The 27134-nt window shown below is 48.1% G+C and overlaps 4 protein-coding genes across 6 annotated transcripts in view; 3 read left to right on the forward strand and 1 right to left on the reverse strand.

Moving 5' to 3' along the window:
- LOC143766649 (uncharacterized) overlaps window positions 1-22959 on the reverse strand; it is a 28934-nt gene extending 5975 nt beyond the window's left edge. The window contains exons 1-7 of one of the 3 annotated variants that reach the window (XM_077254467.1): window positions 22853-22887; window positions 21924-22026; window positions 18479-18628; window positions 18170-18349; window positions 17964-18087; window positions 17784-17881; window positions 17495-17585 (exon numbers count right to left, since the gene is read on the reverse strand). In XM_077254467.1, the coding sequence (XP_077110582.1) occupies window positions 17495-17585; window positions 17784-17881; window positions 17964-18087; window positions 18170-18349; window positions 18479-18550 (565 nt within the window). In that variant the 5' untranslated portion in view covers window positions 18551-18628; window positions 21924-22026; window positions 22853-22887. The other 2 variants (XM_077254466.1, XM_077254465.1) reach the window with 2 other exon arrangements.
- LOC143766657 (uncharacterized) overlaps window positions 1-27134 on the forward strand; it is a 1190188-nt gene that overhangs the window by 1020399 nt on the left and 142655 nt on the right. The gene's annotated exons all lie outside the window — the stretch shown is intronic.
- The window catches only part of LOC143766661 (uncharacterized), a 447161-nt gene that overhangs the window by 187059 nt on the left and 232968 nt on the right, over window positions 1-27134 (forward strand). The window lies entirely within an intron of this gene.
- The window catches only part of LOC143768242 (uncharacterized), a 688323-nt gene that overhangs the window by 179883 nt on the left and 481306 nt on the right, over window positions 1-27134 (forward strand). The gene's annotated exons all lie outside the window — the stretch shown is intronic.

A 27134-nucleotide genomic window follows, 5' to 3' on the forward strand; every position in this document is an offset into this window, starting at 1 on the left:
AATGATGAAGCCCCAGTGTGGATGGTATCCCAGGGAAGGTGTATAAAAAAAATAAAGAGGTATTGCTTCCCACTTTGTTGGAGGTGTATGCTGCTGGTCTCGTGGAGGGGGAGTTGCCGTTGTCCATGTGTGAGGCAATAATTGTAGTGTTGCCAAAACAGGGTAAGGATCCGACGGATCTGGCTTCTTACCGCCCAATCTCGTTATTAATGACAGATATCAAAATCTTGGCCAAAATGTTGGCTAATCGTCTTAACAAGGTGATAACGACACTAATACACCGGGACCAATCTGGATTTATGCCCAATAGTTCAACACCGTGTAATCTTAGACAATTGTTTCTCAATATGCAGGTAAAGTCAGACAATATGAGTCAGAGGGTTGTGGTGTCTTTAGATGCCGCTAAGGCGTTTGATAGAGTGGAATGGCGGTATTTGTGGGCGGTTATGAAGGCTATGGGTTTTGGTGAGAGATTTATAAGATGGGTGCAATTGTTATATGCGTCTCCAAGAGCCAGGATACAGGTAAATGGGCTCTTGTCGGGAGATTTCCCTTTATATAGGGGAACACGGCAGGGGTGCCCCTTGTCTCCTCTCGTTTGCAATTGCTGTTGAGCCCTTGGCGGCGGCGATACGGAGGGATAGGGACATAAAGGGATTTAGATATGGAAACTATGAAGAAAATGCCCTGTACGCGGGCAACGTGTTACTGTTCTTGGAAGATGCGCTGGAGTCTCTGGGGGCCGTTATGGACAGCATTACAAAATTTGGGGCTCTTTCCGGATTATTTATTAATTGGGATAAGTCTGTGTTGTTGCCCATGGACGCGGCGGCTCCCCTGACACTAGACCCTGGGGTCCCTTAAGGGTGGTACATGAGTTTAAATATCTGGGCATCATGGTTTCAGACAAAATAGAGGACTATGTGAGGCTCAACCTGACTCCTTTGCTTGGGAAGTTCCAGCAGAAGATTGTGGCCTGGAATAAGCTATTTCTGTCGGTTGCAGGAAGAGTAAATTTGATCAAAGTGATACTTGTGCCTCAGCTCCTCTACATATTGCATAATACTCCAGTGTGGCTGCCTCAGAGTAAATTTTATAGGATCAATCCTCTATTTAGGGACTTAATTTGGAAGGGTGGATGGGCGAGCATCAAATTGGAACATCTGCAAATGGGGAAGGATGAGGGTGGTCTGGCAGTCCCCAATCCATGGATTTACTATATAGCATCTCAATGCCAGCATATGGTAGGTTGGGGAGAACAGGAACAGAGCTCTTCAGCGGGGATAATCATTGAACACGCAGTAGGGAAAGGCCCTTTGTTAGCCAGTCTGGAAGCAGGCAGATTCAGAATTAACCCCCCAAAATTTCCAACAATAGCTATGCTGGGGAAAGTCTGGCAGAAAATTAAGTAATGGAGGGGAGTAACAGAATTTACGAGATATATACGCCAATTTGGTTTGATCCTAGATTGGCAGAGCTTATGAGATTGCGGGGTTCGGTCAGTGGAGGTGCATTGGCATTTGGTTCGTGTCTCAGTTGCTTGATGGGGATGTTATTCAAACATTTGAGACACTTAGGACTGAGTTTCCTTTGTCCCAGAAGATGTTCTTTCAATATTTGCAGTTGAGACACACCCTAAATTGTCAGATAGCTTGTTGAAGCTTATTGGGCCTTGGAGGAGTACAAGGGGCTTCATTACCTTGATGTACAGGGGTTTGATGGGGTTTTATTGAAGCATCTGTTAAGGATAAAGGAAAAATGGGTGGTGGACGGGGGTCCTTTGTCGGAATCCCAGTAGGAGTCTATATTTCAATACATCCCCAGGGCTTCCTTGAGTGAGGCTAAGAGGGTGTCACAGTTATAACTGGTGTATAGGGTGTACAGGACCCCGGCATGGATGAAGAAGGCAGGACTGAGAGGTGACTCAAAATGCCCAAGGTGCGGTGAGGAGGATGCAGATTTGTTACATATGATGTGGTCGTGTGCTTGCCTCCAAACCTTTTGGGTGAAGGTGCTTAATTTGATCCAGGAGGTGACAGGAGTAAATGTGGGGCGTAACCCACTGACCTGCCTTCTGGGTTGTATGGACGATATTGCTACGGATGAATGTGGAAGGTTGTTGCATGCTGCGAGAAAGCTTATTGCGATGCATTGGTTGGATGAAAAACCACCAGGGAAAAAGGAATTTATTAATAAAATTAAATTTATTGTCCTTATGGAAAGGAATATCTACATCAAGAGAGATCAGAATACAAAATTTGAAAATGTGTGGGGCAGATGGATGGATTACCCAGGCGTGGCGTCTGCTGAGTTATTGCAGAGTAGAACGGGTATCGTTTAGTTGCTTCTGGAGGGACTTTTACATGTACTGCTGTACAATTTTCAAGAGGTGATGTTGTCAGTTGGTTGTATTGGATAATGGGTAGGGGACTGGGGGGAGGGAGGGTTGGTTATGGGGTAAGGGTCCTATTTTCGTAAAATGAAAAAGGATTAATAGGTTTTGTATTCGTTGTACCTGTGTGGAAAATGTGTAAGACTGTGTTACTGCGTGTCATATGCTTTAATAAAAATTATTTGATTTAAAAAAAAGACATTGGAACCAGAAGCTCTGGATGACATAGGCTCCATTCAGCCGCTAAGATTAGGGTGCCTGGGACAAGTAGTACCATCCAGTCTGACAGTATGGGTGTATGAAGTAATCTGCTCTCTGATTCAGCCAATTGGATAGTACCATATTCTAAGAAAAGTTTAATCATATTGAAGGAAGCTGCTACATACAGCCTTGTTCTCTTCTGGTTCAGTCCTCTATGCTCAGCTCACGGCTTGTGTATTTGTTTCCTGTTGTGATCTCGGCCTGTTTGCGGACTACTCTTCCATCTTCTGATTTTGCATTTGTTTCTGCCTCACTGGTTATGACCCGGCTACCTGACTATTGTTCTTCCCATTTCACACCACCGAGCAGCAGGCAACATTGTGGCCCAAGCCTGGGGGGTCTCTATGCAAGTCCAGATTCATGTTGAGGTTTTAAAGTGTGATGAGCAAGACAATCCCTGGGATCAGGAAAATGGAGTAGATAGCGCTAAGCCTGTTCGTGGTGGCCATCTTTTGAGCTGCCAGGTGGCCACAAACACTCCTCATACATTGTGTTGGATACAAGAGAAGTTGTAAATAATTTGTGAGGTCCGTCTGTTTGCTACCCAATGTGAAAATGAAAAAAAAAATTGGGGCTTCTATTTTGTGAAGAATTCCAAAATTATCACCGCATACTGTGACACACGTCAAGATTTTAAAAATGTAATTATAGGCAAAGCCGTTAGCACAACTATGTCTGTGGTGCTCAGGTAGGGTCCCAATCTGTGTAAAGTTATATATAAACTTGGCACACACTGTGTGGATGCAGTGGAAACATTTAAGCTGGTGCAATACATACAGTAGTAGTTTCGGTCGCAGCGACCTTCATCAAAGTACTATAAAAAATAATAAAGAGACAAAACCAAAGTATATACAAAAGCATATTGTAAGTCTGGGAATGACATATGGTTAAGAAGATAATGCCATGTTACATCATAGTTGTAACAGGGTCTACCGTGCTGGGGTACCTCTTTCAGTACCGCCCCGTGGTTCAGGAGGTCCACTCTGATGGGCACAAGGGGGCATTCTTTGCGTCTGGAGGAGAGAAGGTTTTTCCACCAACATAGAAGAGGATTCTTTACTGTTAGGGCAGTGAGAATCTGGAATTGCTTGCCTGAGGAGGTGGTGATGGCGAACTCAGTCGAGGGGTTCAAGAGAGGCCTGGATGTCTTCCTGAAGCAGAACAATATTGTATCATACAATTATTAGGTTCTGCAGAAGGATGTAGATCTGGGGATTTATTATGATGGAATATAGGAATATAGGCTGAACTGGATGGACAAATGTCTTTTTTCGGCCTTACTAACTATGTTACTATGTTACTATGTTACTCTGCTTTGGCTGGAGTCTGAATGAAGGATGCTGGCTGGAATTACATGGGTGCATATAAAAGATCACTGCTTCTCCACGTATTTCCAGTGTGACAACACTTTACTCACAGGACACAGAATATATATCACACAGATACAGAGAGCAGGCCAATTGAAAAGCGGCAGGCCAGACATACTGTACATTACAATAGCCGCAGGTGGCCAGAGCCTGCCGATATTTACTGTGGGAATTACAAAGGTGGGGGCGGTCAGAAGGAGAATATCTTGTCCCCTCTGCCCAGGGGCGCAGCCTGTGGACTGATGCATTTCACATGGAACCTATTATACATACATATGACTGCACAATATATTCTGGGTACTGCGGGGTTCCATAACACGGCTCCCCTTTTCAGCGACGTGATCGGTATACACAGTCTGATCCTTAACGGATCGGTTTGGGGATGACCGAAGTTTATGGGGTTGGTACAAGTTCCGTTTGTCGACTTAGTCCATTGGCGTTACCGTTTTGTTTGCCGGGTATGTAGTGGATGGTGAAGTCCAGAGGTTGTAGGGCTAAACTCCACCGCAGTAATCTGGTGTTGTCTCCGGAGACCCTATTAAGCCAAACTAGGGGATTATGGTCCGTTAGGAGGGAAAACTGTCGTCCATACAAATATGGTTGCAACTTTTTGAGTGCCCATACTACCGCCAGGCACTCCTTCTCGATGGCCGCATAGCTTACTTTACGGGGCAGTAGTTTCTGACTCAGGTAAGCTACCGGGTGTTCTTGGCCGTCCGGCCCGACTTGGCTTAGTACTGCCCCCAATCCAAACATAGAAGCGTCCGTGTGAACAAGGAAACATTTAGTTGGATCGGGTGCGGACAATACAGGGGTATTGGTGAGGGCGTCCTTTAGCTGGCGGAAGGCTTCCTCACACTCTGGGTTCCAGGTTACCTGGCGGGGTTGGTTCTTAAGGGTCAGATCAGTGAGGGGCTTGGCTACGCTCCTGTAATTGGGAACGAATTTCCTGTAATACCCCGCTGTCCCTAGAAATGCCATGACCTGGGTTTTAGTGCGTGGGGTGGGCCATTTAGCTATGGCCTCAATCTTGGCTGGTTCTGGTCGCTGTTTCCCACTTCCCACCCAATGCCCTAAATACTGAACCTCTGCTTTGCCCACATGACACTTGTTTGGGTTCAGGGTGATTCCGGCCTTGTGGATCCTGTCCAACACTGTCTCTAGGTGATTTAGATGCTCTTCCCATGTCGCGCTGTAGATGGCGATGTCATCCAGATAGGCACAAGCATAGTCTTGGAGACCATCCAGAAGCCGGTCAGTCAGCCTCTGGAAGGTCGCCGGGGCATTCTTCATCCCAAATGGCATAACTCGAAACTGGAATAAGCCGAACGGGGTGCCAAATGCCAACTTGGGAATAGCGTCAGGACTAAGGGGAATCTGCCAGTAGCCTTTGCATAGATCGTTGGTGGTCAAATACTTTGCTCCCGCCAGCCGGTCTAACAACTCATCCACACGCGGCATGGGATACGCATCAGTCACCGTTTTCTCATTGAGCTTACGATAGTCTACACAAAACCTTGTAGTCCCATCCTTCTTGGGCACTAACACTACGGGGGATGCCCAGGGACTATCTGACTCTTCAATGACCCCTAAACACAACATCTCTTGTATCTCTTTTCGCATCCCTTCTCGTACAGACTCCGGGATGAGGAAGGGGGGCTGTCGCAGGGGGGTCTGATCCTGGGTCTCAACCTTGTGTTGTGCCAGGCGAGTGTACCCTGGTCTCCCCAAAAACATCCTCTGTCGCTGCCTCAACAACGCCTCCACCTGCTGTCTTTCCCGGGGACCTAGGTCTTCACCCAAGTGTACCTGGTCCCATGTTTTGGACTGAGTCCTTTCCCCTAAGACATCAGGCAAGGGAAGTCCGGCTAAATCCTCTACTTCAGGTGCACAGATGGCCACTACCTCTTCAGGGCGTTCCCGGTAGGGCTTCAGCATATTCACTCTCTTAGGCTCTTAGGCTGTTATAAATTCAGAGACCCAGGTCTGTCTGGACCTTGGTCTGTCTCTATAAGGATGTCTCTAAAGGGATAACAACAAATATTATAGCAGAAATATGCCAGAAAAATAACCCCCTGCTATAGATGCTTCATTTTTATTTTTAAATGCTTTGTTATTGCCATCAATCTGACAACTTATCTGCTTCATCCTCAGGTATGTCTGCTGGCTGCCACTCCAATCCCATCACCCAACTTTCCTGATCTTCCTCACCGTGCTATTCCTTCCTGGTATGTCTGCTGGCTGCTACTCCAATCCCATCACCCAACTTTCCTGATCTTCCTCACCGTGCTATTCCTTCCTGGTATGTCTGCTGGCTGCTACTCCAATCCCATCACCAAACTTTCCTGATCTTCCTCACCGTGCTATTCCTTCCTGGTATGTCTGCTGCTGCTACTCCAATCCCATCACCCAACTTTCCTGATCTTCCTCACCGTGCTATTCCTTCCTGGTATGTCTGCTGGCTGCTACTCCAATCCCATCACCCAACCTTCCTGATCTTCCTCACCGTGCTATTCCTTCCTGGTATATCTGCTGGCTGCTACTCCAATCCCATCACCCAACTTTCCTGATCTTCCTCATAGTGCTATTCCTTCCTTGTATGTCTGTTGGCTGCTATGACTTTTTTTTTTCTACCTTCCCCTGCATGTTTTCTCATTTTAATTCCTTGATGCCAATACACAGTTTGGCTTTATATTTCCATTTGGATCTATTTCCCCTTGCATTTTCCCTTCTGACTTCTAATTAATCCCCTCCTGTGTCTGTGACCAGTCTCCCTGCTGCCCCTCCCTCCTGATCACACCTGGCCTATTTCCTGAGCTCTTAGGCTGTTATAAATTCAGAGACCCAGGTCTGTCTGGACATTGGTCTGTCTCTAAAAGGATAACAACAAATATTATAGCAGAAATATGCCAGAAATGAGCCAGAAGTGAACAGAAGGTAAGACTAACCACTGCTAATAACTGTACTAAATTTCATTCACTTTATGCCACACTTATTCTCATCATGCTGACATACACTAACAGCTTTGGCTCCCTTAGGGTATGTGTCCACGTTCAGGATTGCATCAGTATTTGGTCAGGATTTTATGTCAGTATTTGTAAGCCAAAACCAGGAGTGGGTGATAAATGCAGAATTGGTGCATGTGTTTCTATTATACTTTTCCTCTAATTGTTCCACTCCTGGTTTTGGCTTACAAATACTGATGGAAAATCCTGACCAAATCCTGATGCAATCCTGAACGTGGACACATACCCTTACTCCTCACTCTCCTTCGCTATCCTCAAACCCCAGCACCCCCTAACCAAGTAATCTCTCCTACCCTCCTGCCTCCCCACCTGTCCTCCTCTGCTGACCTGCTCCTCAACCTCAGATATCTCCTAATAAAACACAAAACAAGCCGCCCACTCTCCTTCTCCCACCTGCTCTGTCTTTCTCTGCTTCTCCTCACCGCTGGAGACATATCTCCCAACCCTGGTCCCCCACAGCTCATACCTATTACTACCCCCTCCTATCGCTCCCAACCCAATATAAACACCCGTAATCTTGCCCACCTCAAATCCGTGCCCATGACGCCCACCCCCCTGCACCCTCTCTCTGGATCACTATGGAATGCCCTCTCCATCTGCAATAAACTCCATGTGATTCACGACCTCTTTACCTCTCATAATTTTTTCTTTCTGGGCATCACCGAAACATGGCTGACACCCTCTGACACAGCCTCCCTTGCTGCACTATGTTACGGTGGCCTCCACTTCACCCACACTCCTCGCCCTGGCAACAAACATGGTGGAGGAGTGGGTCTTCTCCTTTCTTCCAACTGTACCTTTAACCCAATCCCACCTCTACCCTCCCTTATCCTCCCCTCTTTTGAAGTCCACTCTGTCCGCATCTACTCCCCTTCAACCTCCAAATGGCCATCATATACCGACCTCCAGGCCCGACCACTGCCTTTATTGACCAATTCTCCACCTGGCTCCTTCACTTTCTGTCTGCTGACATTCCCCCCATCATCATGGGTGACTTCAACATTCCCATTGACACCCATCAGTCAGCAGCCTCAAAACTCCTGTCCTTTACTTCATCCTTTGGACTTACTCAGTGGTCCTCCTCAGCCACCCACACAGACGGACACACATTAGACCTGGTCTTCACCGGTTTATGCTCCCTATCTAACTTCACAACCTCCCCTCTCCCTCTATCTGACCACCATCTAATCACTTTCTCATCCCTGTCCTCCTCACCTGTCACCCATGTCCAGCAACATGCGCATTCACGCAGGAACCTCGCACACCTAGATACCCACACACTCTCTGACTCTATCCTACCACTGTCCTCTATATCCTCAGTCCATGACACAGACACTGCCACTGCTTTCTACAATGCCACTCTTGCATCAACTATTGACACGGTCGCCCCTGTCATGCATAGCAGAGCGCGACAAACCAATAGACAACCCTGGCACAATAACATCACTAAAAAGCTTCGGCAAGTGTCCAGAATTGCAGAACGGCGTTGGAAGAAAACGCATTCATAAGATGATTTCACTGCACTCAAACAAGCAACACTGGCATTCAAATCAGCTCTCACCTCTGCTAAACAGGCCTACTTCACAACCCTCGTATCTTCCTTATCCCACAACCCCAAACAGTTGTTCAACACTTTTAACTCCCTCCTCCGCCAACCACTGCCCCCTCCGAGTTCCCGAATCGTTGCCGAGGACTTTGCCACGCACTTCAAAAATAAGATAGACCAAACAAGGCAAGTCTTTGTTGTCCAACCACCACAACCCCTTTGTATGAGAGACCAATGCCCAAACCCCATAACTTCACTCTCCAAAATCTCTGAAGGGGAGCTTGCTCATCTTCTCTCCAAATCACACCTCACCACTTGTGCACTTGACCCCATCCCATCCCACCTCCTCCCCAATCTCACCACCACACTAATCCCATCCCTAGCCCATCTCTTCAACCTTTCACTAACTTCTGGTACCTTCCCCTCTGCCTTCAAACATGCCACAATCACACCTATCCTCAAAAAGCCTTCCCTTGACCCGAGCGCTATGTCCAGCTATCGCCCCATATCTTTGCTCCCATTTGCATCCAAACTCCTTGAGCAGCACGTCCATGCTGAACTTTCCTCTCACTTTGCATCTAACTCTCTTCGACAACCTACAATCTGGCTTTCATCCCCACCATTCCACTGAGACAGCCCTGACCAAAATTACTAACGACTTACTTACAGCCAAAGCTAACAGACAATTCTCTATACTCCTCCTCCTAGACCTGTCCTCTGCCTTCGACACAGTTGACCACTGCCTCCTACTAGAGATCCTCTCTTCCTTTGGGGTCAAAGACCTTGCCCTATCCTGGATCTCCTCATATTTTGCCAACCGCACATTTAGCGTTTCCTACTCCCATACTACCTCTTCATCTCACCCCCTCTCTGTTGGAGTCCCCCAAGGCTCTGTCCTAGGACCCTTACTCTTCTCAATCTACACACTCGGCCTCGGACAACTCATAAGGTCCTATGGCTTCCAGTACCATCTATATGCCGATGACACTCAGATCTACCTCTCTGGCCCAGATGTCACCTCTCTGCTCTCCAGAATCCCAGAGTGTCTATCAGCTATATCCTCCTTCTTCTCCTCTCGCTTCCTCAAGCTCAATGTGGACAAATCTGAACTCATTATCTTTCCTCCATCACGCATATCTTCCCTACCTGATCTATCTATCAAAATAAACGAAATCACACTTTCCCCTGTCCCCAAAATCCGCTGTCTCGGAGTAACTCTGCCCTGTCCTTCAAACCGCACATCCAAGCTCTCGCCACCTCTTGTCGCCTCCAGCTCAAAAATATTTCCAGAATCCGTCCTTTCCTCAACCCACACTTTACCAAAATGCTCGTGCATGCCCTAATCATCTCCCGCCTCGACTACTGCAACATATTCCTCTGTGGCCTACCTTCTAACACTCTCGCACCCCTCCAGTCCATCCTTAACTCTGCTGCCCAACTAATTAATCTCTCTCCTCGCTACACTCCTGCTTCACCTCTTCGCAAATCCCTTCACTGGCTCCCAATTTCCCAGCGTATCCAGTTTAACACTAACACTGACCTACAAAGCCATCCATAACCTTTCTCCTCCGTATATTTCCACACTAATCTCTCAATATCTTCCCTCACGTAATCTCCGGTCCTCCCAAGACCTCCTCCTCTCCTCCACACTTATTCGCTTCTCATCCAATCGCCTCCAAGACTTCTCCCGAATATCACCCATCCACTGGAATTCAGTGCCCCAACACATCCGGTTATCCACTACTTTTGGATCCTTCAAAAGAAACCTGAAAACCCACCTCTTCAAAGACGCTTACAGCCTGTAAAGACCACACGGCCACCTCAACACCATTGGAGCTACTGCAACCCTCGACCTACTGTCTCCTTCCCCATAATCATGTAGAATGTAAGCCCGCAAGGGCAGGGTCCTCTTCCCTCTGTACCAGTCTGTCATTGCTAGTTTGTTTACTGTAAGTGATATTTGTATTTTGATGTAACCCCTTCTCATGTACAGCACCATGGAATTAATGGTGCTATATAAATAAATAATAATAATAATATTCACGTGGAACATGAGGATAACCCTGGGGTCGTCGCAATCGGCAACATTATAGGTGGTGTCGGCTATTTTCCCCACTACATGGTAGGGCCCCTGCCATGCAGCTTGGAACTTGTTCTGCCTAGTGGGCTCTAACACTAGGACCTTCTGTCCTATTTCCAAGGTGCGTTCTCTGGCCCTCCGATCGTACCATATGTGCTGGCGCCGCTGGGCTACCTGCATGTTCCCACGTACAGCCTGGGTCAGCTCCTGTTGGCGGTCCCGGAATTCCAGCACATAGGGTACAATAGGTACCCCTTCTATGATGCCCTCCCCTTCCCAGTGTTCTAGCACTAAGTCTAGGGGTCCCCTTGCCCACTTCCCATATACAAGTTCAAACGGGGAGAACCCCATAGATTCTTGGGGCACCTCCCGATAGACAAACAGGAGGTGTGGCAAGAATTTCTCCCAGTCCCTGCAGGTCCTGGTAAAAGTCCCAATGAGTTGTTTTAACGGCCCGTTAAAGTGTTCACACAACCCATTGGTTTGCGGGTGGTACGGGGCGCTTCTAATGTACTTTACGCCGCACAGCTTGCACAGTTGGTTGGTCACCTCTGCTGTAAACTGGGTACCCTGGTTCGAGATAATCTCCCGGGGAATTCCAACCCGTGAGAAAACCTGGAGCAGGGCAGCCGCCACTATCTCTGCCAGTATGTTAGGTAACGCAACCGCCTCTGGATACAGTGTGGCATAATCTACCACTGTCAATATATACCTTTTCCCTGATGGACTGGGTTTGGCTAACGGCCCTATCAGATCGACCGCTACTTGGCTAAAGGGTTCCTCCACAATGAGGAGGGGGCGTAATTTGGACTTGCATCGATCTCCCCTCTTGCCAATGCACTGGCAACTGTCACAGGTCTGGCAGTATTGACGAACATCATAGGTTACCCCCGGCCAAAAGAAGTTTTGGGTCAGACGATGCCTGGTGCGACTGACGCCGAAGTGCCCGGCCAAGGGAATGTCATGAGAGATTCGCAGTAACTCCTGCCTATACTTCTTGGGAACTACCAGCTGTCATTTTATAGTGGGGCTCGTCCCTGTGTGGTGCTGCTCTGTGATCCGGTAGAGGAGTCCCTGCTTCCATACAAACTGTTCCCCTTCCAGTACCCCACTCCCCTCCTGTGCCTTCCCACGATATCCCTCCAATGAAGGTGGCCCAAGAAATGTGTCTGGGTATGGGAATACGTGTAGGGCTGGGATGTCTTACCTGGGCCTCCTCGGAGTGTGATTCCGCCTCCGCAGCTCGAGCTTGTCTCCGGGTGGTCACAGGATATGTCTCAGCCAGAGGGGCAACCGAGAAGGCAGACAACATAGGCCCCAAGTCATTTCCCAGCAAGATGTCTGCAGGCAAATCCTCCATCAAGCCGACCTCAACAAGGCCATCCCCGACTCCCCAGTTCAGGTGAATCCTGGCAGTGGGCAGTCGATGTATGGCTCCCCCTGCTACACGGACTGCCACTGTCCAGTCCGTCTTCTCTTGGTCCCGGACGAGATGAGGCTTCACAAGGGTCAAAGTTGCCCCGGAATCTCTTAGTCCCTGCATACGTTTCCCATTAACCCACACGACCTGTCGATGCGGTTGTCGATTATCTGCCCGGGCTGCCTGCACTGGGTCTACTTCATGCAGCACTTCATCCATCTCTTCCATCCCCTAGTTAGTCGTAGCCGCCAATGCCGGGTCAGCTTCGCCTTGGTAGCAGTGTACAGCGGCCCAGCTGAAGGTAGCTGTTCCCGCCTTTGGCCACTGGGTATGCTGAGTCCGGTTGGGACATTATCTTTGCAGATGGCCCAGCTGACGGCAGGTGTGGCATCGCACCCCAGGGTGACTGGTAGGCCAGGTTTCTAGCTGGTCCCCCTACAATCTTCTGTGGTTTGGGGCCCTCCAGGTCCATGGGCGGACCCCTAGTGACTATCTTTGATCCGGACAGCTGAAGCCTCCTGGCATCATGATGTTCATCGGCCAGACGAGCGGCCTCCTCAAGAGTCGTTGGTGCCTGTCCTGAAGCTATTCCTGTGTCTCGGGGGTTAGTCCATTAAAGAATCGTTCTAACAAGAAGACCTGGAGGACGTCCTCCTTAGTGGTTGCTTGGCTCCCTTGTACCCACTGTAGCAGTGACCGCTGTAATTTACAGGCCCATTCAGCGTGGGTATCGGTTACGCGTTTTAGAAGTCCGTGGAACTTTTGGCGGTATGCCTCTGGTGTCAGCGCATACCGGGCCAAGATCACTTCTTTGATCCGCTCATAGTTCATACAGTCCTCATCAGGTACCGTGCGATAGGCGTCCGCTGCCCGGCCTGTCAGCTTGCTGGCCAGAATCTGAACCCGTTCCTCCAGCTTCACTTGATGAAGGGCACACTGCCGCTCAAAATCCTGCAGAAAGCCATCAATGTCTTCCTCTGCCTCCCCCAACTGTCGGAAGGCATTATACTGGATCTTTTTGTGGCTTACTGTTGAAGGTACCTGGGCGGAGGCCGGAGCTCCCCCTGCTCGTTGACTCTCCTCTCTCCACTCTGCCATCTCCATCTTGGCTAGCTCTATCCTGGTCCTGTTGGCCATCTTTTCCTTCAGATCAGTACGCACATCAGCCATTACCTTTTGTATGATCTCTACTGCAGGGTTTAGGCCATAGAACGCCAGTCGGTTCTTTACCTCCCTCTAGAATTCAGTCTCCTCCAAGTTCACATTGGGGGGTGCTGCACTGTCGTGTTCCATGATGGCTGCTATCAAATCCGCTTTTGTTTTGTTGCTGGCGATTAACCCTCGGGCTTCCACCAGATCTTTTAATGTAGTCCTCTTTAACTTCTGGTAGTTATTTTCCATTCATTCCTTTCCTCCTGTAGACGGGGTATCATATCCCGCTGTCTGCCACCAGTGTTACGGGGTCTACCGTGCTGGAGTACCTCTTTCAGTACCACCCCATGGTTCAGGAGGTCCCCTCTGCTTTGGCTGGAGTCTGAATGAAGGACGCTAGCTGGAATTCCTTGATTACATGGGTGCATATAAAAGATCACTGCTTCTCCACGTATTTCCAGTGTGACAACACTTTACTCACAGGACACAGAATATATATCACACAGATACAGAGGGCAGGCCAATTGAAAAGCGGCAGGCCAGACATACATTACAATAGCCGCAGGTGGCCGGAGCCTGCCGATATTTACTGTGGGGGAGGTCAGAAGGAGAATATCTTGTCCCCTCTGCCCAGGGGCGCAGCCTGTGGACTGATGCATTTCACATGGAACCTATTATACATACATATGACTGCACAACATATTCTGGGTACTGGGGGGGTTCCGTAACAATAGTCATTATAGCTGATGAATTATGTTTATATAATAGAGAAGCCCAACAAAACAACACAGCAATACGGTATGAATCTACCTAAAGTAGTGAACTGTATAGAGTGGTAATGGGGCAGGGTGTCCCAAAAGGACATACAAGTAGTGCACAGAGTGAATACAAATGCATGAGAAAAAGTCCGCAACAGAGCAAAAGTACATACCCCTAGTTAAGGGAAAGCTCGTTTAAAGGTGATACTTAAGGATCTATGAATTCAAACAATAATAGCAAAGTGATTAGAATGACTAGATTAAGTGCCATAAACAGCAGAGGCTGCAGTGAGGAATGACTTACCGACAAATGTGTAAGGTATAGGGTAAAGACGCAGTATCCACCGCTTGTGGCATGTACCAGGAATCGTCCCATGCTGGTATTTATATAGTGCAGTAAAGTAGTGACTGAAGTCATGTGGCCGGAAGACGCCAACCGGAAGTGACGTATGGTGTGTTCCAGTGATGCTAGTTTGCGTTCCACTAAGCTGAAAGTGTGGGAATAAGATTGTGCATTCCAGTGATGTTGTCTAGCGTTCCATAGGCCGGAAGTAGATGATGAGTGCATTCCAAAGCAGATAGAACGCTGTTAAAGGGAACCTGTCACCCCCAAAATCAAAGGGGAGCTAAGCCCACCGTCATCAGGGGCATATCTACAGCATTTTGTAATGCTGTAGATATGCCCCCGATTCATCCTGAAAGATGAGAAAAAGAGGTTAGATTATACTCACACAGGGGTGGTCCCGCTGCGGTCCAGGTCTCTGACCTTTCCCGGCGCCTGTGCACTGCAGTACTTTGCTCTGCCCTCAACAGGGCAGACAAAATAAGCCTGCGCTGGAGTCTCAGCATGAAGACAAGAAGAGGACGTCATCGTAAGAAGATGGGAGGCCCCGGACTGGACCTGCGACGCCCATCAGACTGGACCGCAGCGGGACCGCCCCTGGGTGAGTATAATCTAACCTCTTTTTTTCATCTTTCAGGTTACATCGGGGGCTCATCTACAGCATTCCAGAATGCTGTAGATAAGCCCCTGATGACGGTGGGATTAGCTCACCTTTGATTTTGGGGGTGACAGATTCCCTTTAAGCTGTGTGTAAAGTGGAGCAATAGACAGGGGGTGCTCTTTCTAGTTCAATTAGAATTATTAGTTCTGAAGTAAGAGCTATAAAGATGTTAATATAGATACATAATCTCAATTCACATATCTTATGCACTGTAATACGAGTAAACTGTGACTGTGGCAAGAATGATTGGATATCATAGTCCCTGTTCAAGCCTTTTGGGGCCAATGTTTGAAGTTCATGGATCCAAAAAGCCTCTCTACTTTTGAGGAGGCTAAAACAATTACCCCCTCTGCGTGGTACTTTGACCTGTTCTACGACTTTAAACTTAAGTTGTGCAATGGTGTGACCAGAGGTAATGAAATGATAGAGAATTGGCAATAATAGATTTTTACACTTAATAGTTGATTTGTGCTTTGACATGCGAACTAGAGTCACTGGAACGCACGATACATCACTTCCGGTCGGCGTCATCTGGCCACGCAGCTGCTGTCACTACTTTATGTGACTAGCGTGTGTGTGCCAAGTTTATATATAACTAGATTTGAAAAACGGGCCCAGATTAGGAGCACAAAACTGGATGCAGGAACTGGTTATCAAGAGTATTTTAGGAACTAACTACTGTAGTCACAAACTGTGACTATAGACAATAACACATCTACTGAAATCATCAAACTCAACAATCTTCATCAGTAAAAATGAGTAACTAGTGATGAAACCTGTCTGGAGTTGTTACAGTATGGGGCTTGGTGGTTCTTGGCAATCTAAATTGTCGTAAGGGCCAATATTTTCTGTCAGATGATTTTCAAGAAGAAATATTAGATAGTAAAAGATAAAAGTAGAGAAAGTATTAGCGCCCCCATTACAGGAGAGATTGTGCAGTAATCTGAATTCCTTAGGATTGAAAACATAATGTAATTTATGATGTGGAGTGAATCTATGAAACCAAGGCTCGAGCCATGCCAACACATCTCCTGCAGGCGTGAATAAATGTATATTACAGCCATCAGCCACGCACAGCTTAGAGATATATCATGGCACAGGTGGAATGTTTTTTATGCAGTTTATCACAATCCTGTCTGAAGTTAGTCTGTTTTAAAAGAAATTGAAAGGTCAGGATAATGGAAACTCTGCTGTTATTGTACAGAAATTCACACTTGGCCTCACTGCACATTTAAATGTTGTCGATCACAAAAGCGAAGTTTGGCCAGAAAGACTGGACCTGGTCTTGTAGGGACCATATGAGCACATTCAGCAGCACAGAAGGGAGAGAAAGTAGATTCATCCAATAATACACTGCTCAAAAAAATAAAGGGAACAGTCAAATAACACATCCTAGATCTGAATGACTGAAATATCCTCATTGAATACTTTGCTCTCTACAAAGTTAAATGTGCTGACAACAAAATCACACAAAAATCATCAATAGAAATAAAATTTATTAACCAATGGAGGTCTGGATTTGGAATCCCACTCAAAATCAAAGTGGAAAATCCAATTACAGGCTGATCCATCGTCAATGGAAATGCCTAAAGACAAGGAAATGATGCTCAGTAGCGAGTGTGTGGCCTCCATGTGCCTGTATGATTTCCCTACAATGTACGAGCATGCTCCTGATGAAGCGGCGGATGGTCTCCTGAGGGATCTCCTCCCAGACCTGGGACTAAATAATAATTTTTATTTTATAATAATAATTTTATTTATATAGCGCCAACATATTCCGCAGCGACTAAAGCATCCACCAACTCCTGGACACTCTGTGTTCAATCGGATTCAGGTCTGGGGAATGGGCGGGCCAGTCCATAGCTTCAATGCCTTGAACTTGCAGGAACTGCTGACACACTCCAGCCACATGAGGTCTGGCATTGTACTGCATTAGGAGGAATGGTCTCACAAGGGGTCTGAGGATCTCATCTAGGTACCTAATGGAAGTCAGGCTACCTTTGGCGTGCACAATGTTGCTTCCTAAGTGGACTGTTTGATTTCACAGAAGTTTGAGTTATATTCTGTTGTTTAAGTGTTCCCTTTATTTTTTGAGCAGTATATATCAGGGTTTTAGGAAGCCAACAGCATCATTTCCCTCCGCTTTCTCTTACAGACCCATCATAATATTTTTCTTCAAGTGATTTTCTAACTTGTTAGCACATTTTACGTCATTTGACTTTGTAATTTACAAATCTGGGCACGCAACGGTTAGCATCTTCTAATCCCCTAGTAGGTGGATACTCCAGGTGGTAAGTTCTTTAGAAAAGGATTTAATAATTTTAGAAAGTAATTTCAACCTTTCCAAATGGAGGAGAATGTTGTGGTCTAGAGGCAAAATGGTAATCACATGATTGGGATATGACCGGAATAGACAATCGATAAAGCAGTCACAGCCGGTGACTAAAAAGAATCTGTGACTTCACTACATTTAGTGGTTACTACTCACCTGGGTAGTCATATGTAGGAATCTCCTCTTTACACCACTCATCACCCCTCACATATGTCTCTGTAGTATTAATATGGGTCAGATCTTCACCCTGAAACAAATATTGTAAAAGTCACAGACAGATGGAGAAGTCACATCTATGATCAGCTCTAATCCTGCCATCTCCACCGTTCTCATTACACAAGAATAAAACATATAATACTGAGGGATAAAACAAGACTGAGCACAAAACCTTCACAGCCGTATACACATCATAGTGGATATCTCATGACACCTTCTCTCCATCTACCTTATGACCCTGAGGAACATTGGGATCTTCTTGTTTACAGTCCTGTGGAAGAAGAGGACGGGGACATCTCTCTGGTGTTGTCCTCGTACTGGATAGATCTGGAGGAAGCACATACAGGGACTGAATTCATTTTTACATACAGATAATTATAGGCCAAGTGTATTTAGTACTGTCTATTACCTGGTGATGTGACGGGGTGGGGAACCTCCATTATGACGTCCTTGTACAGATCTTTGTGTCCTTCTAAATACTCCCACTCCTCCATGGAAAAATAGACAGCGACATCCTGACACCTTATAGGAACCTGACACATACAATGATATCATCATACCCCGATCCCTTCATAGCGTTACTGTATAATGTCCCAGCATTCCCAGCAGTGTCACCTCTCCAGTCAGCAACTCAATCATCTTGTAGGTGAGTTCTAGGATCTTCTGGTCATTCATGTCCTCATGTATCAGGGGGTGAGGTGGAGGCCCTGTGATTGGGCTCAGAGGTCTTCCCCATCCCTCAGACACACGGTCCTGACAGCGCTCACTAGAGGTCTTCTTCACTACTGTGTAATCCTGGTAATGGAGAGACACATTAATAAATCTCACTACAGACATTTCCAGAGTCCTCACCTCTCCAGTTCTGTCCATCTGTTATTCCCATAGATAAGAATGATGTAATGTGACGTCATCAGGATCTCTCACCTCTCCAGTAAGGTGGAAGAGGATCTCTAGGGTGAGGTGTGATATCCTCTCCGCCATCTTGTCTCTGTCCATATCAATCTTTGATGGAGAAGTAAAAAAAATTATTTTATATAGAAGATCTTCACTGAGAGGATCCGATATTGTAGAGACCTGAATGAGAAGAAGATGAGCCAATGTAACATCATAAAAATCCTGTGTAATAATACAATTACTGGAGATAATAAGGGAAACATATGAGGAGATTTATTATTGTACAGTATTTAGTTTCCTTCTTTACATCTACTAATAAAACCTATATATTTAGGCCACAGACAACAAGCAGTTTCTTCCTCGGAGTCGGCAGCTGAATACGTTCCTCATAGACTCATCTTCCATAACGCTAATTCTCGTCTCATTTACCGACACTGGAATCGGCATTAGCAATACTGCAGGAGATATTCATTACACGTGACAGGAGAAATAACGACTTCATGAGGACCAGGGCTGTGGAGTCGGTAAGCCACAGTTGTGACTCTGACTCCTGGATTTTATCAGGTTCCGACTCTGGCTCCGACTCCTTCATAAATGGCCAATTCGTAACAATAAATTTACTGTTGTAAAATATTAACATCGTGCTTATTCAGTTTCTCACCATTAGATAAGTAATCAGACCACTTAGAGCAAAAACTGTGTTTATTAGAATACAATTAGAATATAGCAAATAACTTTTATAAACTTTTCTAAACTCTTGTAAGTAAATATGCAATAAACACTGTTATGCAGTTAATAAGAAGAAATCTATAAATTTGTCCTCAGAAAAAGTATTGCCTCTGTCAGATCCTCCTTCATGGATGCCCTCAAATCTGATCTAATTATTTTGAGAGCAGAGAACAACCTCTCTACACTAACTTGGGTTGGTGGCAAAGCAGTAACCACTCGGGCAACATCTCTGACAATGTCAGGATACAGAGGAATCGCTTGTTGCACTGTTATTTTTGATGAACGGTCAAATTTCTCAATTTCTTTTAGTGCACATGAAAAATTCTGCTGAAATGTACTGGCTGTGTTCTTTGATGGGGATGACTCTTCTTCTATGCGGGAACGCTTTGCACGGTCCTTGTGATCCAAATATTTTTCGAAATTAAATTCTTCATCAGTTGATGAGGGTGAAGATGTGGCAGGACGACCAAATTCTTCTTGTTCCTCCTGACTGTTCTCCAACCCTTTCATCCTTACTGCTATTTCAAACAGAACTTCTTTTCCTTTAGTTAGCTGTTGATCATCTAGAAGAATCCGATGCATTGGGTCTACATAAACAGCTACCAAAAGAATGTTATTTTGTAATAGTAGCTCCTCTCTCCGTTTCATTGATGTAGCAATGCCACTTGCAATTAACCCTCCTCTTTGGGACAGGCGAAACATCAGGTTCTTCCACTCCTTCAAGAAAATACCTGGAGTTAAGTCCTCTGCTTGTAATTTTTTAGTCACTGTAAATGGGTGCTCTAGCAATTTTTCCAGCTCAGTCACCTGATTCCACTGACTTTCATTTAGCGTCAGTTGAGGGTTAGCCATGTCTACAAGAAAGGTTTTCAGTTCAACCAAGCGCTGAATCATTAAGTACTGCCCCATCGTGTGGCTTGATCAATAATTGCCCCTTTTCCAGCATGTCTCTTCAAAATTGAGTCAACTTTAGGGGTTCTGGCAACAGTAGCCAATTTTCTCACCTTGCCAATCAGTGCAGCAGCATGTTCTTCTTGCAGACTGTCTCTTATAGCCAGCTGTAGCGTATGCACAACACAGCGCATGTGATGAATGAAAGAACGTATTGACAGTTTCAACAAGATCATCTAAACTATCATGTTGCTGTTCATCTGAAGCAACTTCAGTTTGCTCCTCAGTTACAATACTGTGTTCCTCTATTTCAAACATTTCTGTGTCTGTGGACCCAGAATGTTCTTCTAGCTGCTGGTCACCATCATTACTCTCATTCATTAGCTTAATAGTACTTATCATATTTGAAGCATTGTCAGTTACGACAGAAAGAACTTGCTCTTTAAGTTCATAGTCTTGCAGAACCTTTTCCACCAAGACCTGGAGAAACTCACTGGTGTGATGAGCTTTGGTGTCTTTTACTGCCAATGTCTTGGTAACTATTTCATTTTTGTCACAAACAAATCGGACATTGATGGCAAAATAGTTCACTCTGTGACGTGTGCAGGCATCCATTTTAAGAAACAGAAAGCATCCCTTGAGAGTTTTTTTAAGTTCTTCCTTTTGTTTAAAAGCTTCTTCGATTACTAATTTTCTAATACTGTCTCTCTCCAGAGAAACACCGAGCTTGCGGGCCATTTCCCCATTCAGACACATAAAAGCTGGTCGTGAAAATAATGAAATAGGCACACTATCATTTACAACAAGCTCTATGATCTGTTTTTTAAATGTATCTACTGTCATTGTCACAGTAACTTTGTCACTGACAAAATATCTTGCAACTGTGGGCTGCAAAGTTCTCTGCTCCTTTGTTTGGCTGGAAGAGCTGGGCACTGGTTCATTGGTTTGGATGCAGTCTTTCTCATCCACTGCTTTCAGTGCTTCTGGATGAAAGCGCTGTAAATGTCTCATTAGATTAGAAACTCTGGTAGGAGCATTTTTATCTTTGCCTGAATATGCACTGATCTTGGCTTCACAGCATTTGTTTTCGTCTGGATCATTTGTCATACACTGACAGACATAATGTTTTCTATCTTGAGTGATGGTGAAATGTTCAAATACAGCTGATTTAATGTGACGCTTCTTTGACATTCTCAGGTTTTTAATTCTGCATTCACAATCCAAATGACAATTGTTTTTCCTAAAAACAATTGTACAAAATTATTGCCAGGTCGTACAACTGATATAGTGGTCAGTAATACTGTTATTCCTCATGTACTCACAGTTAACTGATGCAAAGTTTGTTGAAAGGATAATACTTCTTACAGTCTTCCTCTTCTGAGAAGCAGCTGTGAGATGCTAGGAAGGCACACCTAGTAAACATCTAGTCTAGAGGAGGAGCTTTACTACTAAGAATTTGCAACACATTTTCACTTTCAGTTTCATACATTGTAAGTAGGGGGGTTGGGGCAGCATGAGGTTAACCAAGTATAAGATTAGATAAGGGCAGTGGAGAACAGTGACACACAAGAAGTAAGAAATGTCTCTATCTCCAGCAGAACTGCTTATCACTGTTGTTCATAGTTTGATAGAACATATATATTTGAGTAACATTTATAAAATTCATATGAAAGTTCAATTATCAAATATTAATACATTTTTTTTAAAGCTGGAGTCGGAGTCAGTACATTTCTACCGACTCCGACTCCAACCAAAACTAACTCTGACTCCGACTCCGACTCCACAGCCCTGAGGATGACATCTTCATCTTCTACTATGGCTCTAGAAACAGATTTGTCCAGATTCCATCACTTACTCCATCACCACCGGCCGTCTATATGAAGGTTTCCCGTCTTCCCCGCACTGTAATCTTCTATCACGTTAGATCTCAGCTCTGATTCACACACAGAAGTTTGAGGCTGTTATAAAAGATGGTTTGTAAGAACAACAAGACAGGAGATATATGAGGCCAATGTCTCCATGTACAGGGTTTCTTTTTCTTTGGATATGATGGGAGGGTTTAGCATTTTCTCTTTAGCTTCTACATATTACATGAAAAACAGAAAAAAATAAAATAAAATTGGGGCTGGAGGCACTGTGGGAATATTATACTGTGTGGGGCCCCGTACTAGGAGAGTAATACATGTTTTCTTGGTTCCCATCTTTCATATTTGGCTCGTATCTATCAGAGTAAAAGGAACATAACCATGATTCTTATAAAGTGGCAACAAAAACCCCAAAAGAGTCTCGGTGCTGAAGTCAGTGCCGGTGTCCACTCACCACTGAGGACACCGGTATACTAAGGGGCCTGATGCCTGTGCTCGTGAGTGGCCCCCCCATCCCGCTTGCTCAGGGCCAAAGTACTTGCAATACTTATCTCTCCCCAATCGTTCGCTGCGGCATCTTCTGCTCTGAACAGTCACAGCACAGAGAGTCGGCAGGCGGCAACGCTTAGGAGTCCGGAGCTGAGCAGTGAGGAGAAGGGAGGCTTTCATTTCTTTTTTTTTTTTTAAAAATGCATGGCTACTGAGCCACCGATATCAATCATGTAATGTAAGAAGTGAAATCTTTGGCATTGTACTATACCGATATTTCTCTGGCGTATCTGTGCATCACGAATTGTGGTATGTGTTAAAGGGGCCACTGAGATTCTTTGGTCCGGGGCCCACGAAAACCTGGAACAGACCCTGTATTGAAGGGGTCAACGTTCCCCACGCTCGGTAATGGAGATTCTCCAGCACTTACCTCCACCCGCAGAGCTGCACACCACTTCTATGGCTGCTCTGTGCACACAGGACCTGTGATGAGGTCACAGGAGGGGAGGAGTCAGTGGTCACATGATCAAGGCCTCAGTGTATGGTAAATGCTAGACTGTATGAGCTCCTTCCAGGTGTGACGTCATTTCCGGGGGCGTGTCCTATCAGGGTGCGTGTTCTGAGTTCACATCATGGGTGTATTCTCTATTTACCAAGGCGGCAAAGCAGCATGATATAGCTGGACACCATGGCGCATGGAGGATAGTGGTTTCATGGTGATAAAATGCTACTTGCTGCTCACTATTGGGGGGGCCCCTGTGGTGGGCTACCTGCTGCAGGTTATTGGGGGGGACCCCTGAGGTGGGATTTGGGGGTCCTGCTGCTGCTGGCTGTTGTGGGGGACCCCTGTGGTGGGATTTGGGGGGACCTGCTGCTGGCTGTTGTGGGGGACCCTTGTGGTGTGATTTGGGGGACCTGCTTCTGGCTGTTGTGGGGGACCCTTGTGGTGGGATTTGGGGGCCCTGCTGCTGCTTGCTATTGTGGGTGACCCCTGTGGTGAGATTTTGGGGGCACCTGCTGTTGGCTATTGAGGAGGACCCATGTGGTGGGATTTGGGAGGTCACCTGCTGCTTGCTATTGTGGGTGACCCCTGTGGTGAGATTTTGGGGGCACCTGCTGTTGGCTATTGAGGAGGACCCATGTGGTGGGATTTGGGAGGTCACCTGCTGCTGGCTATTGTGGGGGACCCCTGTAGTGGGATTTTGGGGGGCACCTGATGCTGGCTATTGTGGGGACCCCTGTGTTGGGATTTGGGGGGACCTGCTGCGGATGACTATTGCGGGGGACCCCTGTGGTGGGATTTTGGGGGGGGACTGCTGTTTTGTGGGATCCCTGTGGTGGGATTTTGGGGGGCACCTGCTGCTGGCTATTGTCTGGGGACCTGCTGCTGGCTATTGTGGGGGACCCCTGTAGTGGGATTTTGGGGGCACCTGATGCTGGCTATAGTGGAGGATGCCTGTGGTGGGATTTTGGGGGGCACCTGATGCTGGCTATTGTGGGGGACCCTTGTGATGGGATTTGGGGGGGATCTGCTGCTGGCTATTGTGGGGGACCCTTGTGGTGGGATTTGGGGGGGACCTGCTGCTGGCTATTGTGGGGGACCTGCTGCTGGCTATTGGGGGGGACCCCCCGTGGTGGGAGTTTGTGGAGACCTGCTGCTGCTGGCTGTTGTGGGGGACCCCTGTGGTGGGATTTGGGGGCCCTGCTGCTGCTTGCTATTGTGGGTGACCCCTGTGGTGAGATTTTGGGGGCACCTGCTGTTGGCTATTGAGGAGGACCCATGTGGTGGGATTTGGGAGGTCACCTGCTGCTGGCTATTGTGGGTGACCCCTGTGGTGGGATTTTGGGGGGCACTTGCTGCTGGCTATTGTGGGGGACCCCTGTAGTGGGATTTTGGGGGGCACCTGATGCTGGCTATTGTGGGGACCCCTGTGTTGGGATTTGGGGGGACCTGCTGCGGATGACTATTGTGGGGGACCCCTGTGGTGGGATTTTGGGGGGGGACTGCTGTTTTGTGGGATCCCTGTGGTGGGATTTTGGGGGGCACCTGCTGCTGGCTATTGTCTGGGGACCTGCTGCTGGCTATTGTGGGGGACCCCTGTAGTGGGATTTTGGGGGCACCTGATGCTGGCTATAGTGGAGGATGCCTGTGGTGGGATTTTGGGGGGCACCTGATGCTGGCTATTGTGGGGGACCCTTGTGATGGGATTTGGGGGGGATCTGCTGCTGGCTATTGTGGGGGACCCTTGTGGTGGGATTTGGGGGGGACCTGCTGCTGGCTATTGTGGGGGACCTGCTGCTGGCTATTGGGGGGGACCCCCCGTGGTGGGAGTTTGTGGAGACCTGCTGCTGCTGGCTGTTGTGGGGGACCCCTGTGGTGGGATTTGGGGGGGCACCTGATGCTGGCTGTTGGGGACCCCTGTGGTGGGATTTTGGGGGGCACCTGCTGCTGCGTGTTGTTGGGGACTCCTGTGGTGGGATTTTGGGAGGACCCTTGTGCTGTGGTTTGGGGGGACCTGCTGCTGGCTATTGTGGGGGACCCCTGTGGTGGGATTTTGGGCGAACTGCTGCTGGCTGTTGTGGGGGACCCCTGTGGTGGGATTTTGGGTGCACCTGCTGCAGCTGGCTATTGGGGGGACCCATGTGGTGGGATTTTGGGGGGCACCTGCTGCTGGCTATTGTCTGAGACCCCTGTGGAGGGATTTGGGGGGACCTGCTGCTGCTGGCTATTGTGGGGGACTCCTGTGGTGGGATTTGGGGGACCTGCTGCTGCTGGCTATTGGCTATTGTGGGAGACCCCTGTAGTGGGATTTTGGGGGACCTGCTGCTGGTTGTTGTGGGGGACCCTTGTGGTGGGATTTGGGGGGACATGCTGCTGCTGGCTATTGTAGGATTTTGGGGGGCTGCTGCTGACTGTTGTGGGGGACCCCTGTGGTGGGCGACCTTGTGGTGGATGCCTGTGGTAGGCAACCTGCTTGTGTATGGGGGGATAACCTGCTGCAGGCTATTGGGGGGTGACCTGCTGCATGCTATTGGGGGTGACCCATTTTAGTGGGGGGCAACCTGCTTGTGTGGGGGTGACCTGCTGCTGGCTATTACTGGGACCCCTGTGGTGGGTGACCTTCTTGTGGTGGGTGACCTGCTTGTGTGTGGGGTTTGACCTGCTGCAGGCTATTGGGGGGACCCCTTTGGCTGGTGACCTGCTTGTGTGTGGGGGGCGACCTGCTGCAGGCTATTGGGGTGGACCTCTGTGGTGGGCGACCTTCTTGTGGTGGACCCCTGTGGTGGGCGATCTGCTACAGGTTATTGGGGTACCCTCTACCTGCTTGTGGGGGGTGACCTGCTGCAGGCTATTGGGGGTGACCCATTTTACTGGGAGGCAACCTGCTTGTGGGGGTGACCCAGTGCTGGTTATTGGGGGGACCCCTGTGGTGGGATTTGAGGGCGACCTGCTTGTGGTGGGATTTGAGGGTGACCTGCTTGTGGGATGTGGGGGAGGAGACCTTCTGCAGGCTATTGGGGTGGACCTCTGTGGGGGGCGACCTTCTTGTGGTGGACCCCTGTGGTGGGCGACCTGCTACAGGCTATTGGGGTACCCCCGACCTGCTTGTGGGGGAGCGACCTGCTGCAGGCTATTGGGGGACCCCCGACCTGCTTGTGGGGGGGCGACCTGCTGCATGCTATTGGGGGTGACCCATTTTAGTGGAAGGCAACCTGCCTGTGGGGGGTGACCCGCTGCTGGCTATTGGGGGGGGGACCCCTGTGGTGGGATTTGAGGGTGACCTGCTTGTGGTGGGATTTGAGAGTGACCTGCTTGTGGGATGTGGGGGGAGACCTGCTGCAGGCTATTGGGGGACCCCTGTGGTGGGATTTGGGGGTGACCTGCTGGCTGTTGGGACCCCGTGGTGGGATTTGGGGGCGACCTGCTGCTTACGGGGTGATCCCTTTTATTGGGGGGCAACCTGCTTATGGGTTGGGTTTGGGGGTGGAGCTGATGAGGGTTTATGCTGGGTGGAGTGGACGTCCGATGAGGGTTTAGGTTGGGTGGGGGGTGGACGTCTGATGAGGGCTTAGGCTGGGAGGGGGGTGGACGTCTGGGGGTTTGTGCTGGGTGGGGGTTGGACGTCCGATGAGGGTTTGTGCTGGGTGAGGGTTGGACGTCCGATGAGGGTTTGTGCTGGGTGGGGGTTGGACGTCCGATGAGGGTTTGTGCTGGGTGGTGGGTGGACATCCAGTGAGGGGTTGTGCTGGGTGTGGGGTGGATGTCCGATGGGGTTTGTGCTGGGTGGGGGGTGGATGTCTGATGGGGTTTGTGCTGAGTGGGGGTGGACATCCGATGGGGGTTTGTGCTGGGTCGGGGGTGGACGTCCGATGGGGGTTTGTGCTGGGTGGGGGGTGTACGTCCGATAAAGGTTTGTGCTGGGTAGGGGGAGGATGTCCGATGGGGGTTTGTGCTGGGTGTGGGGCTTACGTTCGATGGGGGTTTGTGCTGGGTGTGGGGCAACGTTCGATGAGGGTTTGTGCTGGGTAGGGGGTGGACATCCGATATGGGTTTGTGCTGGGTTGGGGGTGGACATCCGATGAGGGTTTATGCTGGGTGGGGGGTGGACGTCTGATGAGGGTTTGTGCTGGGTGGGGGTGTGGACGTCCAATGGGGGTTTGTGGGGGGGAGACCTCCGATGGGAGTTTGTGCTGGGTGGGGGGTGGACATC

The sequence above is a fragment of the Ranitomeya variabilis genome, chromosome 4, assembly GCF_051348905.1.
Source record: "Ranitomeya variabilis isolate aRanVar5 chromosome 4, aRanVar5.hap1, whole genome shotgun sequence".
NCBI lineage: Eukaryota > Metazoa > Chordata > Amphibia > Anura > Dendrobatidae > Ranitomeya > Ranitomeya variabilis.